We start from the raw sequence: 15,487 nt of genomic DNA on the forward strand, positions 1-15,487 counted from the left end.
CGAGGAGAAAACTAATAATTGAAAAAAGAGGAGGAGCATTCATTTTTTAGATTCCAGTATTTGAAACGTAAAACACACAAAGAGAAACGTGGAGAAAATGGTATTGACTGAAAATATAGCGATAAGTGAAGATGTAGATAAAAAAAGTAGCCAGAGGATTATCTTGGTTTTTGACTTGGAAGCGGCCAAAGGATTAAAAAGGTCGCTAATATTATGATTGGACTGTTCAATAATCTTCAAAATAAAATAAAATTAGTGTTTTGATGAATTTACAAAGTAAAAAATCTCCCATATATTATATATCTTCCACCAACTTTTTTTTGTTTAACATAACGATATCTCAGATTCATGAAAAAACTCAAATTAATCTACAAAAGAGTTTTGCGGTCTACGAATGGACTTTCAGTTTAAATATCAAATGGACTGTAAAATAAATCTATATCCACATAATCACAAGGTAAATAGTGGGATGTCCTCCAACATATATTCGTTAGCAATCCCAAAATCTACCTATCATTAAACCATCACCTTGTAATTAATCTTCCACTAACTTGAAAAGAGAAAGAAGAGCCATTCATAATTAACTGATTACCAATTTTGGTTTCCTCTTACTTTTTGTGGTGGAACAACACAATGGAATCTTGCCTTTTCTTCTTCAGATTACCTTTTCATTTTTCTTTATTTGTTCACTTTTTTTTTGCTAAAATTTGTTCACTTCCTTATTTATTATCAAATGTTTATTCCACTCGTCAGATCTACAATTAACTCTATTGGCAAAGAGAAAAAGTACTTTTTTATTCTTTAAAATTCTTGAATTGAAACAACTGGAAATTACAAAAGGTGGATGTCAACAAGAACGACCTACAAATTAACACTTCATAGAAACATATACAATAAGAACACCATTAGTGATAGTCTCTCATAAGATTTCTGGTAATTTAGATAATAAAAATATTGAAAAAAGAGAGAAAACAACAGAGAAAATAAAACGATTCTTCCTAAAGGTACTACAAACACCAAAATTCTACATGTGTCATTTATTTATTGATTAAGCTGTTAAATATTATTTTACGATTGTTGAGAAACGTGTATGATCTCTGATTGCTGCTGATATAATATATTGTAGAGTTAGAAATGTTATGTTACATATGAAAATTGCTCAAATTTTGCTAATATTTTAAGAATCGTCAATTTAAAGTCTATCATGCATGCTATTAAATATTTTCCAATAAATATTTTAAGAACCATAATATCTAAAGTTTATCATGCATGCAGATAATATTTTTCTTCCATATAAATAATACAATTTCTGAAATCATAGTTAAATTGAACAAAAAATCTATGTGAAACCCCTACAATCCAGAAAGACTCGAGAAACTCATAATTTTATTACATAGCTCAAAGTTTTAGGACTTTATACAAAAAAACTGATACAAATCAAAGGATCATACATCAATTGTTTAAAAAGATATGAAGATAAATGACAAGAAAACAAGATCTAGTCAAATAAAATTACTATGGCTCAAGAGAAAGTGGTAATGATTCCATTGATGTGTTCACTGGTAATTTAATATAAATATAAATTAGATAAACAAGCTACCAAAAATTATCATTACATATATATTAGAAATGACAACCACAAAATCACATAATAAACGATCAAAGTACATAAACTCATAGCTATATGATTTATTGATTGACTAATAATATTTCTCAAGAAAGGTATAAATAAGCAAAAGTTGAGCAATTATCATGCATATCATAACTTTCTGAATATGACATATATTATATGAGTAATATTAATGTTTAGTAAATAACATGTTATGCAATATTTAACTGGATGTATAAAACATTATTACATTATTATAATATAAGATTACATATCTTCTCCAATCTCCACCAACTTTAAAAGAGAAAGATCAATGATAATTAATTGATTACCAAACGCTCTATTTCTTACACAACATAATGGAATTTTGCATTTTTCTTCTTCAGTTTACCCCTTTTTATTTTTCTTTATTTTGTTTATTTCTATGTTTTATTTATTACCAAATATTCATTTTTCCTAAAGATCCACTCAGTAAATCACTAGTTGGAGCTACCGGTGCTGGCTTCATCACTTGCCGGAGGCTTCTGCGGCATTTGGAGATTGTATACAAGGGTGTTAGTGGTACCGTCAAGGACATTTTTTGGCTCGAATACAATGCGATACTCCAGACGACCACTGTTTCTCTGTGTAGATATAAACCACGCTCTCTGTCATTAGAATTTTGATATGTATAAATTTCATTTATGTTTGATGCATGTCAACTTTTGGACACATACCATTTCTTTCGGCAGCAGCTTAAGGTTATGAAGGTCCCATGGGTAAAAACATATTTTAGGCCTCTTAATTAATTAATTTTGATATTATATTAAAATATTTTTAAAAATAATATTAAAAATTTAAAGCAAGTAACTAATTTTATTATTCTCAATTTTAAAATTTTAAGAACATAGATTAACATGTCACTAAAATATTGTCAAAATTTAACACAAATATCATATATAGACCCTTGTATATAGCTATGAATTTATGTACTTTGGTTGTTTATTATCTGATTTTGTGGTTTTTATTTTAAATATATGGAATGATCATATATATATATATATATATATATATATATATGTAGTTATCCAAGAAACAGAGGTTGGGTTTTAAGTTTGAGAACTAGATCTTGATCCGTGTGACCGCACGGATATTAATTTTCTATTTTAGTTTTTATTTATTTATAATAAATGATGTATTTGTAATACTTGATCGTTTTACATTGACTATGTTAGGGATGTATATTTAGATACCCACTGATTCGGTTAAAATCTATTTGGGTTTGAGATTCCCGAGTTTAAAGATCTCAGCAAGATTCAAATATTTATAAACTTTAGTTTCGGTTTGATTCGGGTATTTGCGGGTTCGGTTCGGATACGGATAACCCGTTCGAATTATTTAAAATTTTTCAAAATTTATATATACTTTAAATTTCTCAAAACATATAAATTTGAGTAATGTAAGCCAAAATACCTAAATTAAAAATTAAAAAACAGGTTGAACTTCAATATTTGGATGAAAAATAAATATATATTTTAAATATTTTTGGTGTTTGATTATTGTTTATCTACATTATATGTTTACTTTTGACTATTTTGTATATTTTCAAATAGTTTAGACAACTTTAAGTTGACAAAAAAGACAACTTTAAAATATCATTAATTGTTGAAGAATAAAAAAACAAAATACATTAATCTAACTAAAAAGACAAATGTTAAATAGGAAAGAAAAAAAACACATTAATCTAACTGAAAAAGACAAGAATTAAAATAGGAAAAAAAGAAAACACATTAATATAAATGAAAAAGACAAGCATTAAAATAGAAAATTCAATTAATTCTCAGTGGCATGCAATTGTAAATAACACTGAAATTAAGGGGTATTTTATATGTGTACTTCTGTTTTAATAAGATAGACTAGAGTTTGATCCGTGCGCCCGCACGGGTTTTTATTTTTTCTTATATATTCTAATTTTTGATAATGTTGTCAATTTGATTCGTGTGTTCATGTTGTAGATTAACATGTTTTTTTGACATTTTTGTATCATGTTCAATGCGCTTAGCTTCCAAATTTTCCAAATTATTAAAATTTTGTTTTCACGTTCTGCAGACTTTAATTTAATTATTTTGATATATTAAATAGCAAAATGTAAATATTAGAGATTTAGATATACTTTTAAGTTTTTATTAAATTACATTCCAAATATTTTGATTTAAATATATATATATATATATATATATATATATATTTTTTTTTTACGACGATTTAAATATATATATATTTATAAAGTTCATATCTGATTTTTTGATTTTTTTAATAAATACATGTCTAAAGTTTGACATACACGCCGACAGAGCTATTTATTTTAATTTATAAAAATCATTGTTATCTTATAAACTATTGGTAATTACTGGATTTTATTAACTGTGATCAAACGATATTAGATTATTGTTTGATTATTATCATATTGAATGTATTTATATCATAAACAATGATTACTAATACATTCAAATATTTATTATTGTTTTTGTTTCTACTAATTTTATATTGTTTTCAAACCCTAATATTTAAAAGGGTAATTCTCTCAATATCATTTTTAAGTTTCTATCACCAAAATGTCTTCAAAGAAAAAAATGATTAAAAGACGTTTCAGAGAATATTGTTTAAAGGAGGTAAAAAACTCTTCTATCCAATGGTTTTTAATATATAAATCTAAATTAATATAGAAATTTTCTCTATTTTAAATGTTAAAATTAGTAACTATATCTATACTATAAATGGACAACTTATTTTTTGATAAAAGTATATGTTCAATATTTATTAAATATTAAAAGGAGTCATATTGATTTTATATATTAATATATGTATGAAATGTTTTTTATTTCGTATAAAACAGCTATTAATACAAAATTTTATTTGAAACTTTTCGTTTATGTCAAATTTATGTTACTCATATACAAAATTATAATATTTTTTCAATTTAATTATTGTGAGTAATCACATATAGGATCTACGTGATCTATATATTTGGATAATAATAATGGCAAAGTAGTTTATTTTGATGAGAATAAATTATTAATCATGTTTTAGATTAACATGGCAATATGTTTTAATAATAGCGAATTATATGGCAAGTTAATAATTACGTTTTTGATTTATATGGCAATGTAGATAATTAAAGCGAAATATATGTTAGAGGATCACGTTTTGGATTTGTATAGCAAAATAATAAATATTATTTGGGTATGTGTTATATTTAATTGGATAATCTTTAATTAAAATGAGTGGCATGCCATTGTAATTTTTGTGCAACTCTAAGGGGTAAGTATTATTTGTACTTCGGTTTTAATATATTAGATGTGGTTGCTAAAAAGTTTGAGATTCTAAAAATGTGACATTTAATACAAATGAGAGGTGGAAGAGGAAGATGTAAGCCGGTGGTGGTGGTCTAGTGGCGCTTGAGGGATTTAAAAAACCCAATAAGACAAATCCGGGTTCAAATCCCACCGGTCACATGGATATGAGCTATTGTTTTCGGTTCATTTGAATGCCCAGGAGAAAGTCTATCCGTGGGCTGTACCTCCACCCGGGGGTTAAGCTTGTGTCATCATTGACCCGAGTTTAATTATTTTTTTAACAAAAAAAAGAGGAAGATGTAACTCATTTTTCTAGTAAAAATAAACGTACCACTAAAACATATTTTCTTTCTTTTGGGTTATGTTTTCTCTCAAAGTTGAGGAACCTTTCGAAACGGTTTTAGTGGTGCAAGTGCCGAGTATGGAGCATCAATGTCAATTAAACCCAGCCCCTTACAAAATGCAAAACAAATGGAGAGCCTACTTATCCCTAACCGAAATGTCGATTAAACCTGGGTGGTAAAAGTTAGACCGAACCAGAATGCTTTGTAATTTCTTTCGGAAAAACCTTTCAGACAGAACTATCTGTAGTCGGGATCTTGTCTGAAACTGGAGTAGATAGGAAGAATGAAAAAACTAAACTGGATAAAATATGATAAACGTGACCGAATAAAATTCGATTTCTTTAGTAGAATCCCAGAACAAGAAGCCAAAAAGGTGACAACAAAGCCACGATCGCATTACTGGAAAAAGAAACAACCTTTTTGCTCCATTCTTCTTCTTTTTGCGTACAAATCAAAAAAGACTCTCTCTAGACTCTCTCTTTTTTTGTGTACGAACCAGGAGGAATAAGAAAGAAAGAAAGATACTACCTTTCTCTGCTTTTGGGTCCCTCAAAGTACGATGGCCACGGGAGATCGAAAGAAAATCATCATCGATACTGATCCTGGAATCGGTATTATTTTCAAATCCGATTAATTCTATGAAACCTCAAATCTGTAGTCTCTGTTTCTGTCTTTTGAATCTTAGATTTTTCGAGTTGTCACTGATTCCTCTACTTAGAACTACAGATTTAACTGATTCAAAATCCGGGTTTACGTGTTTGAAGATCTGAGATAGATCCATCAGTTGTTCTTTTTATGTTTTGACTTCACTGCTGTATTGAAGAGAGCTTGCGTGAGAGATTCTTCTGACTGGTTTTGATGATTATGTGTAGATGATGCAATGGCGATATTCGTGGCTTTAAAATCACCAGAAGTTGATGTGATTGGTCTCACTACTATCTATGGCAACGTTTACACCACTCTCGCCACTCGAAACGCCTTGCATTTGGTATCCTTAATAATCTCTACACTTTCCTTCTTTATGGATCTCATTATGAAATGGAATTACATAAAAGCATCTTTTTATTTTCGTTTGGATCTACAACTAGTTGGAGGTTGCTGGTCGGACTGATATTCCTGTGGCTGAAGGAACACATAAAACCATCCTGGTATGTCTTGTGTCCTTTGTATGTTTATTCTGTGTTATGTGTTTGAGATTCAACAACGTATCTATGTGCCTTATATAATATTTGATCTTTTCTTCTGTACAGAATGGCACAAAACTTCGAGTCGCTGACTTCGTTCATGGGAAAGATGGGCTTGGCAACCAAAACTTCCCACCACCTAACGGAAAGCCCATTGAGCAATCTGCACCTGAGTTCATTGTTGAACAAGCTAAGCTTCACCCTGGTGAAATCACTGTTGTTGCTTTGGGAGCTATGACAAACATCGCACTGGTTTAGATTCTCTCATGCTCATTTTTTTTGAGGCTTTATTGTTTCTATCTCAGTACTGTTTTATTGATGATTTTTCGGTACCTTGACATGCAGGCTGTTCAGCTTGATCCTGAGTTCTCAAAAAATGTCGGACAAATTGTTCTTCTTGGTGGATCATTTGCCGTCAACGGAAATGTAAATCCAGCATCTGAAGCTAATGTAAGTTTTTTCACTCACTAAAGTAAATATGGATATGTGAATAACACACATTGGCTTATAAACTTTACCTAGTATTAAGTGTGAATAATAAAATGTTCTTATGTAGAGTTTATTTCTTCACACCTCCACATATTTTCTTAATCAAATTTGTTAGCTATGGTAGATTTTTGGAGATCCAGAAGCTGCAGATATTGTCTTCACATGTGGGGCTGATATAATTGCTGTGGGGCTCAACGTGACTCATCAAGTTGTTATGACAGGTTACTCCTTTGATGTTTTCTATATGTATGCAAACGTTGTTAACATAATCATATGACAATCCTAATCGTTAGTTTAAATTCTCTGGGTTAGTTTCCTGTTACGGCCAAGAACTTAGTTTAGTGAAACAGATCTTACTTAGTAATGTAGACACATCTTTATAATCAGATACTTTAAGTTCTTGTTTTTTTTGTTGTTGTGTGTTTGTGCTTGATCTAGCTGATGACATGGACGAACTGGCATCATCAAACGGGAAATTAGCTCAATACCTCTGTAAAATCCTTGGTTTATACTATTCTTACCATCTTGATGCTTATGAGATCAAAGGTACAGTTTGATAAATCATTTGTACTTTAGACCCAAAAATAACAAAGTTTCTGCTCTGTATGTTTGATCTTAACTTGTTTTTTGTTATCTGGTAGGTGTTTATCTTCATGATCCTACAACGATCATTGCAGCTTTCCTTCCTTCGTTGTTCACTTATACTGAAGGAGTTGTTAGAGTGCAAACAGACGGCATCACTAGAGGACTCACTTTACTGTACAACAATCAAAAGAGGTAAAGATTCATGAAAGCTAACCAATTGTATTAAAGAAATTTAGAACATAAAAACTTTGGAGTTATGAGGTCAGCAGAATAGTGTCATGTGTGATGTTGTTTATGTGAACCAGATTTGAGGAAGAGACCGAGTGGTCAGACAAACCATCTGTAAAAGTGGCAGTGACTGTCGATGCTCCTGCGGTCTTGAAGCTCATAATGGATAGGCTTATGGAGTCTTGATCATGCTACTCTTTTGATGTTTTCTCTTCTTGTGAGCCATCTCTTTTGCTTGTAACACAGAGAAATAAAAGGCTCTTCTTGCCACATTTTCAAGACTCAAAATTCATTTGGGTGCTTTTTTATATCTTTTATTGTATTAACTGAAAATCATTTCATATACGAATAATAAAATTCTGTTTCTCTTTTTTTTTGATTCCCCAAACATATAGTCATGAAATAATAGTAAACTCCAAAATATAAGTACAGCAAATCATGTAAAGGTGCCATTGCCATGCATTGCACGATCTCAATGTGGATAGAATTAAAAGAGAATAAAATACAGTCAAAGAGGAGAAATCGGAAAAACTAAGGGGTTTAATCATACTCTTAAAAAAGTTAAAGAAAGAGAATGTGATATTATCATGGTGATAAGGACTCCAAGAGTAAAATAATTAAAAATATATATACACTTGTCTCTCTAGCTGCTTCGTCATTGGAGGAATCACAAGAACATTCTTCGGACAATAAACAAAGACGTAAGCTTTCCAAACACTTGTCGTTGTCGTCATGATTCTCTCTCCTCGTCTTTCGACGTGCTACCCTCTCATTCTCCTGACTTCTCTCACTCCCATTTTCTCTTCCCCCAAATCTTTGAGTTTCTGTGATCATCCATGGATACTCCAATCATCGAAGAAGAAGACGAGGAGGCGCTGGCCTCGCTCGTCCCCGTTCCTCTCCACCGCAAGACGCATTCCTACAGCGTCCAGTTCGACCACCAGAAGCCGCACAGCGAGATCCGCAAGCACAGCCTCGACGAGGTCCCCCGATCCGCCACGCTCGGAAACGACGCCGTTTACTTCGATTCCTCCGCCGCCGCCGCCGTTTACTTCGACTCCTCCGACGACGAATTCTCCACCGGAGGAATCATCGCCGGCATCACCGAAACAGTCTCCGACGGAGTCATCAACGGAGGCGAGGATTACGCCGTCGTCGCGCCTCCTCCTAACGCCGGCGTCGGAGAAGACGACGTCGAGCCGCTCCCGGAGTTTATCGGAGCCGGAGGCGGCGCCGGGATTTTTAAAGTTCCGGTGCGCGCGGCGGTGCATCCCGGACGGCCGCCGTGTCTCGAGCTGAGGCCGCATCCGCTGAGGGAGACGCAGACGGGGAGGTTCTTGAGGAACATCGCTTGCACGGAGACGCAGCTCTGGGCTGGTCAAGAGAACGGCGTTAGGGTGTGGAGTTTAGAAGAGGCGTACGACGCAGGGTGTGGGATCGGCGGACAAGTACGGCGTGGTGATGAGGATACGGCGCCGTTTCGTGAGTCGGTTGCTACTTCACCCACAATGTGTTTGGTGGCTGATCAAAGCAACAAGCTTTTGTGGAGTGGCCACAAGGATGGTAAGATCCGGGCTTGGAAGATGGATCCGGAGCAGCCTTGTGAGGCGTCTGACGATGATTCAGAGCCTCTCAAGGAACGAATCTCGTGGCTAGCTCATCGTGGTCCCGTGAATTCTATTGTCATTAGCTCTTATGGTTAGTTTACTCTGTTTTTTTTTTTTTTGAACATAAGATATGTTCTTGTTCAACATACTTATGTTTATGTTTATGATGATGTAGGTGACATGTGGTCATGTTCTGAAGGAGGTGTGATCAAGATATGGCCTTGGGACACGTTAGAGAAATCTCTTTTGCTTAAACCAGCGGAGAAACACATGGCTGCGTTGTTAGTGGAGAGGTCTGCCATTGATCTCAGAACTCAAGTTACTGTCAACGGGACATGTAGCATATCTTCCTCAGAGGTCAAGTTCTTGTTAACCGATTTAGTGAGAGCTAAAGTGTGGGCTGTTCAGTCACTCTCATTCTCAATATGGTATGTTTCGATACACTTAGTAAATGTTCTGTTCCTTTTAATCACTTTATTGATTATGTGCAGGGATGCTCGGAGTAAAGACCTCTTGAAAGTCTTAAACGTCGACGGGCAAGTCGAGTGTCGTGTGGACATGTTACCTACACAAGACCAACAAGGTGACGATGAGACCAAACTGAAGTTCTTCTCAGCCTCCAAAAAGGAGAAACCACAGGGGTTTCTACAGCGATCACGTAATGCCATCATGGGAGCTGCGGGAGCTGTTCGCCGAGTCGCCACTAGAAGCGCAGGAGGGTTTGCGGAAGATACGAGGAAAACCGAAGCTATCGTCTTAGCTGTGGATGGAACCATTTGGACTGGTAACATGAGTGGTCAGATAATCCAGTGGGATGGAAACGGAAGCCGTTTGAGGGATGTGAATCATCATCACAAGCCTGTTCTGTGCTTTTGCACTTTTGGAGATAGAATCTATGTTGGTTACGCGAGTGGATACATCCAGGTTTTGGACTCTGATGGGAAGTTGATGGCGAGCTGGGTCTCGCACAATGAGCCTGTGATAAAGCTAGCGGCGGGTGGTGGTATCGTTTTTAGTTTGGCTACTCATGGTGGAGTGCGTGGATGGTATGTGACGTCTCCGGGACCCATGGACAATATAATCAGAACAGAGTTGTCTCACAAGGAGGCTTTGTATGCTAGACAAGATAATGTTAGGATCTTGATTGGTACTTGGAACGTTGGTCAAGGAAGGGCTTCACACGATGCGCTTATGACTTGGCTTGGCTCTGTTTCATCAGACGTTGGTATTGTCGTTGTTGGGTTGCAAGAAGTGGATATGGGGGCAGGTTTCCTTGCCATGTCTGCTGCTAAGGAAACGGTAATAACTCCTTTTTAGTATTTTTTTTTTATCTTGTTGCTTGAGTGCAAAGCTTGTTTTTTATTAAATGATAATAGGTCAAAGAATAAACGAGTGTTGTGTATGTAGGTTGGACTTGAAGGAAGTGTAGTGGGGCAATGGTGGATTGATGCAATTGGAAAAGCACTTGATGAGAAGAACACTTTCGAGCGTATGGGTTCAAGGCAGTTGGCAGGGCTTCTGATATCTCTTTGGTAAGTGAAACTTCTGTAATTTGTTGCATTCTAGTGATTAGCTTGTAACACACGTTTGTAAAGTCTACGTTACTACAATATCAGCAGTTGTTTTCCTTCCTATGTTTTAACTCATTGTGTGTTGTAACTGTCTGTAGGGCGAGGAAGAAGATTAGAACACATGTTGGTGATCTTGATGTTGCAGCAGTCCCATGTGGCTTTGGACGTGCCATTGGCAACAAGGTATGTCTTATATACTATCTCATCTTCATTTATTTTACTTCTTAAATTCTGATTATGGAGCCTATATGCACTTAGGCCTTTGGCATTTCATTACCTATTGCTGTCTTGTGTGCCTAAAAATGAAAACGAGGAAGTTATCTTTAGGAGAAGTGCATATGACCCCCACTGTTTTGTCAAATCAGGGAGGTGTTGGACTGAGAATCAGAGTTTATGACAGAATCATGTGCTTTGTGAATTGCCATTTGGCTGCACATTTGGAGGCAGTTAACCGCAGAAACGCCGATTTCAATCACATTTTCCGGTTAATGGTGTTTTCCAAAGGACAGAACCTAAGTAACACTGCAGCTGGTATGGTGTTGTTACTGTTCTTGTCTTGCTCACTTGGCTTTTCCACATATTTATTTTGGCTGCTTTATTCTTCTGGTTTGCCGTGGGCCCTCTCTCTTGCAGCTGGTGTCTCTACGACAGCTTATACACTAAAGACTACCACTGTATGTTCTTTATCATATCACCATTTATCTTATTGGTTCCTTTTTTTTTGTACTGAACATATTTCTTTGTTTTCCAGAACCCAACCACCGGCACTGAAGAAGTAAAATCTGATTTAGCAGCAGCAGACCTGATCGCATTTTTCGGCGATTTTAACTATAGGCTTTATGGTATAACCTATGATGAAGCAAGAGACTTCATTTCTCAGCGATCCTTCGACTGGCTCAGAGAAAGAGACCAACTTAGACAAGAGATGAAAGCTGGAAAAGTCTTCCAGGGAATGCGTGAGGCATTAGTCACTTTCCCTCCCACTTACAAGTTTGAAAGGAACCGCCCAGGCCTAGGAGGTAAGTGTGTATTTGAAATGTAGTTCACTGCATTGGTGTGACAGAGTTATATATAGACTTTGTGTTCTGTACTCTCTCCAGGATACGATTCAGGAGAGAAGAAGCGAATCCCTGCATGGTGTGACAGAGTTATATATAGAGACACTCAAGCAAGTCCTTTCTCAGAGAGCAACTTGCAGTGCCCTGTGGTTTCATCGGTTATAATGTATGAAGCTTGCATGGATGTTGTTGAGAGCGATCACAAGCCTGTACGCTGCAAATTGCATGCAACCATAGCTCACGTTGATAAATCTGTGAGGAGACAGGAGCTGGGGAATATAATAAGAACCAATGAGAAAATAAGATCCATATTCGAGGATCTAAAGTTTGTTCCGGAAACAACTGTGAGCACTAACAGCATTGTTCTCCAGAGTCAGGACACAGTTATACTAACAATCACGAACACTTCAACCACCAGCAAAGCCTTGTTTAGTATTCTCTGTGGTGGTCTTACTATAGTAAAGGATGATGGTGAAGATTCTGATTATACTCCACGTGGCTCCTTTGGTCTACCTCGCTGGCTTGAGGTATTTATTGTATTCGTCTTTCTTTCTCCCCTCCAAGAAAACTTCATGTAAGTATTCAAATAATTGTGTTTTCTTGTAGGTCACGCCAGCAGCAGGGATGATAAGCCCGGAAGGAACCGTGGGTGTGAAGGTTCATCACGAGGATTTTCACACAATGGAAGAGTGTGTTGACGGCATCCCACAGAGTTGGTGGTGTGAAGACACACGAGATAAAGAAGCGATCCTGTTGGTGAACATTAGAGGAAGCTGCTCAACTACAATGACAAGCCACTCTATCAAAGTCCGTCACTGCTACTCAGCTAAAGCATGCCTCCTTGAATCCAAACCTAAACACCTAACAAAGAACCTAGGCGGTTCGCGTCGTCATCAAACAGATAAAAGCCGTCATGGAAGCACTAGAACAAGAACTGAAGACTCGGTTAGTCAAGGTAAAAGCCAGTGATGAGAGACCCTCTTGTGACATTAACAGTTTTAAACTTAGATCTTTAGAGCAGATGAACCATCACAAAAATAAATGCAATTTTATTCGTTATTTGACTCTTTAGGAAATACATTTTGTGTCGGAAACTATAGGTTTGCTTCATGTAACGTGTATTCAACTTAGTCTCATCAGAGTGCATACATTCTCTTGTTGAGTTCACCGTTGAGAATCTCTGACTCTGAAGGCATATGAGAGAGTGAGAAAGACCTAGATTTGCTTCTCTCTTTCCTCATCTGTTTCAGCTTACACTCCTCAATCCTATGCATCACCACACAGTAACACATTGCACCTATCGTTGTCAGCATGATCGTCCCTCCGATAACCGTTGCGCAAATCGCCAGCCACATATCCTCCTTACCCACAACGACAAACGAAAGAGAAACAAAGGCAATGGATATGAACAAACAAGCCAACCACATGAGCTTGTTGATCACAAACACAAGCTTCTTCTTAGCCTTCTGCTCTATCACCACAACCGATGTCTGCACCACAACAACCGCCAAAGATATGAACAGCGCCAAGCTGTCGAATATAAAGAAGACCAAGAACGGGGCCTCGTTGGCTATCCTAGCTTCTCCTAACACCAACACTCCTTTTGTCCCGTCCTCTTCGTACTGTCCAGGTATGGTGAAAATCGCCGCAAATGCAACCGTTGCGATCAGGACAGCTACGACGGTTGCTGAGTTTATAGCGTTGTTCAGACCGTTTATGTGTAGCTTCTTGAGTCTCTTTGCTATCCTCTGGACTCTGGCACCTGTTTGGCGAGACTGTTGGAGCTGAGACTGCACCTCGTGTCTAATGTCGCTCACCGTCTGCTTAAGCTGTTTAGCTGGGTTCTGAGGCTTCCCAAGATCTTTAGCTGTAGCAGCTCCTGCTTCCTTCAAAGCCAACACAAGCTCTGCGTTTCCAATCTTTTCAGCTATATCAAGTGCAGTATCTCCAGCCTTGTTCAGAGCATTGAGGTTAACTCCATCAAACGATACCAAACACCTCACTATCTTAGCACGACCTTTCTTTGCGGCAATATGCAACGGCGTGTTTCCTTTGTTATCCTCAACGCTCAAAACAGCAGGATCAGGCCTCACCAACTCAAGAACAATCCCTTCTTGTTTACCTTTGACAGCCATGTGAAGCGCGGTCTGTCCCTTTTTATCAGTTCTAAACCCAATGCTTGCGTCGTTACCTATCAATGACTTGACAACTTCAACATGCCCCATCCTAGCTGCTGAATGAAGTGCGGTTTTACCGTTGTTCTTAGCTATTTTAGCTAAATGAGAATCCGTCTTTAAAAGAAGATTCACAACATCAATGTGTCCCTGTGTAGCAGCCGTGTGTAATGCCGTTGTGCACAACATATCAGTTGTCATGGCCAGGTTCGGAAACGTCTCCAACAGTTTCTTCAACGTCTCTGCAAAAACATAACGCACACATTCAAGATCTGTGTTGTTCTATAGAAGGTGTAAGAGCATATCTATCCACACTCCGTACGTTACTCCAAAATGTAGCGAGAAATAGAGTAATGAACAAAAAATAAAAATAAATACTCCATTTACCGAGATGGCCTTGTTTTGCTGCGACATGGAAAGGATCAAACCCGTTCCTAGCTGCAATCGATGCGGTTTCAAGATTCATATGCTTCAACATCTCTTCAACAACTAACGAATGTCCATTGTCCGCTGCAGTGTAAAGAGGAGTCTCTCCTTCTAGATTCTGCTTTGACAGCAACTCCTTCAACTCTTGGGCACCGTTACAACTTCGAATCGATTCCATAACCTTTCCCAAGTTCCCTGTTCTAGCTGCAATGTGGAGAGGAGAGTCTCCTCTTTTGCCAGGTGACTCATTCTTCTTCATCTTCCTCTCACCGTTCATGAAACTTAGCTGTCTCTCTATCACTACACGGAAGCTTTTCTGCTTCTCAACGAACCCACCACGAATGCTTCTCTGCCTCTCCATTGCTCTTCCTTCGGTTCCATGCTGGAAACTAACTTGCTTCTCCAAAGGTGGTCTTCCCTTTCGAGGATGATTCTCTGCTGCACCAACGCATCTGAGACTCTCTTGTACTTCGATGGAGTTACCTAGATAGCTATGTTGATCATCCTCTACTACAGGAGCCAAAGAACCCATCAGATTACAACCGCTCTTGTAACTAATAAAGATCTTAGACTAGTTAGACAAAGATCTTCAAGAACATTTTTTTCCCCTCCAAATCTAGAAGATGCCAACTTTGTTAGCATTACAGATCTCTTCCATGTGATGAGAAAATTAAAAAGAAAAAAAGGAAGGTGGCAGCTGACTTCAGTGGAGTGTAGTGGTGCTATCACTGCATCTGGAGAAACTAAAGAGCTTGACTTGAGTTGTTGAAGAAGGGTTTAAAAATCTCAAGGCTTTTTTGCGCGTACACATGTAGGAATCTTTACTCCTAAGCCATTGACTAAGCCAGGAAGATGCGCAGAGAGAGAGAGACAGAGA

At 36.9% G+C, this 15,487-nt stretch overlaps 3 protein-coding genes across 4 annotated transcripts; 2 read left to right on the forward strand and 1 right to left on the reverse strand.

The window, feature by feature from the left end:
* Positions 1-5,635: 5,635 nt before the first annotated feature.
* LOC108819464 (probable uridine nucleosidase 2) lies at positions 5,636-8,145 on the forward strand. Its single transcript, XM_018592506.2, has 9 exons — positions 5,636-5,899; positions 6,161-6,276; positions 6,377-6,436; positions 6,539-6,724; positions 6,818-6,922; positions 7,086-7,182; positions 7,400-7,507; positions 7,603-7,738; positions 7,852-8,145. The coding sequence occupies exons 1-9, from the start codon at positions 5,848-5,850 to the stop codon at positions 7,958-7,960; spliced, it is 969 nt and encodes a 322-aa protein (XP_018448008.2). The 5' UTR covers positions 5,636-5,847; the 3' UTR covers positions 7,961-8,145.
* A 292-nt stretch (positions 8,146-8,437) lies between these two features.
* Positions 8,438-13,076, forward strand: LOC108823129 (type I inositol polyphosphate 5-phosphatase 13). Of its 2 annotated transcripts, XM_056992545.1 has the most exons (10): positions 8,438-9,472; positions 9,557-9,809; positions 9,873-10,680; positions 10,789-10,913; positions 11,051-11,135; positions 11,318-11,483; positions 11,586-11,626; positions 11,704-11,971; positions 12,053-12,537; positions 12,617-13,076. In XM_056992545.1, exons 1-10 carry the CDS (start codon positions 8,611-8,613, stop codon positions 12,977-12,979), a joined length of 3,456 nt encoding a protein of 1,151 aa, XP_056848525.1. In that variant the 5' UTR covers positions 8,438-8,610; the 3' UTR covers positions 12,980-13,076. The 2 variants fall into 2 exon arrangements, with proteins under 2 accessions (XP_056848525.1, XP_056848524.1); XM_056992544.1 differs by having other exon boundaries at positions 11,318-11,626.
* LOC108823096 (ankyrin repeat-containing protein At5g02620-like) lies at positions 13,045-15,478 on the reverse strand. The gene is made up of 2 exons (XM_018596337.2): positions 14,572-15,478; positions 13,045-14,426 (listed from the first exon to the last, which is right to left on the reverse strand). The coding sequence occupies exons 1-2, from the start codon at positions 15,140-15,142 to the stop codon at positions 13,147-13,149; spliced, it is 1,851 nt and encodes a 616-aa protein (XP_018451839.2). The 5' UTR covers positions 15,143-15,478; the 3' UTR covers positions 13,045-13,146.
* Positions 15,479-15,487: the final 9 nt, after the last annotated feature.

The sequence above is a fragment of the Raphanus sativus genome, chromosome 8 (assembly GCF_000801105.2).
Source record: "Raphanus sativus cultivar WK10039 chromosome 8, ASM80110v3, whole genome shotgun sequence".
NCBI lineage: Eukaryota > Viridiplantae > Streptophyta > Magnoliopsida > Brassicales > Brassicaceae > Raphanus > Raphanus sativus.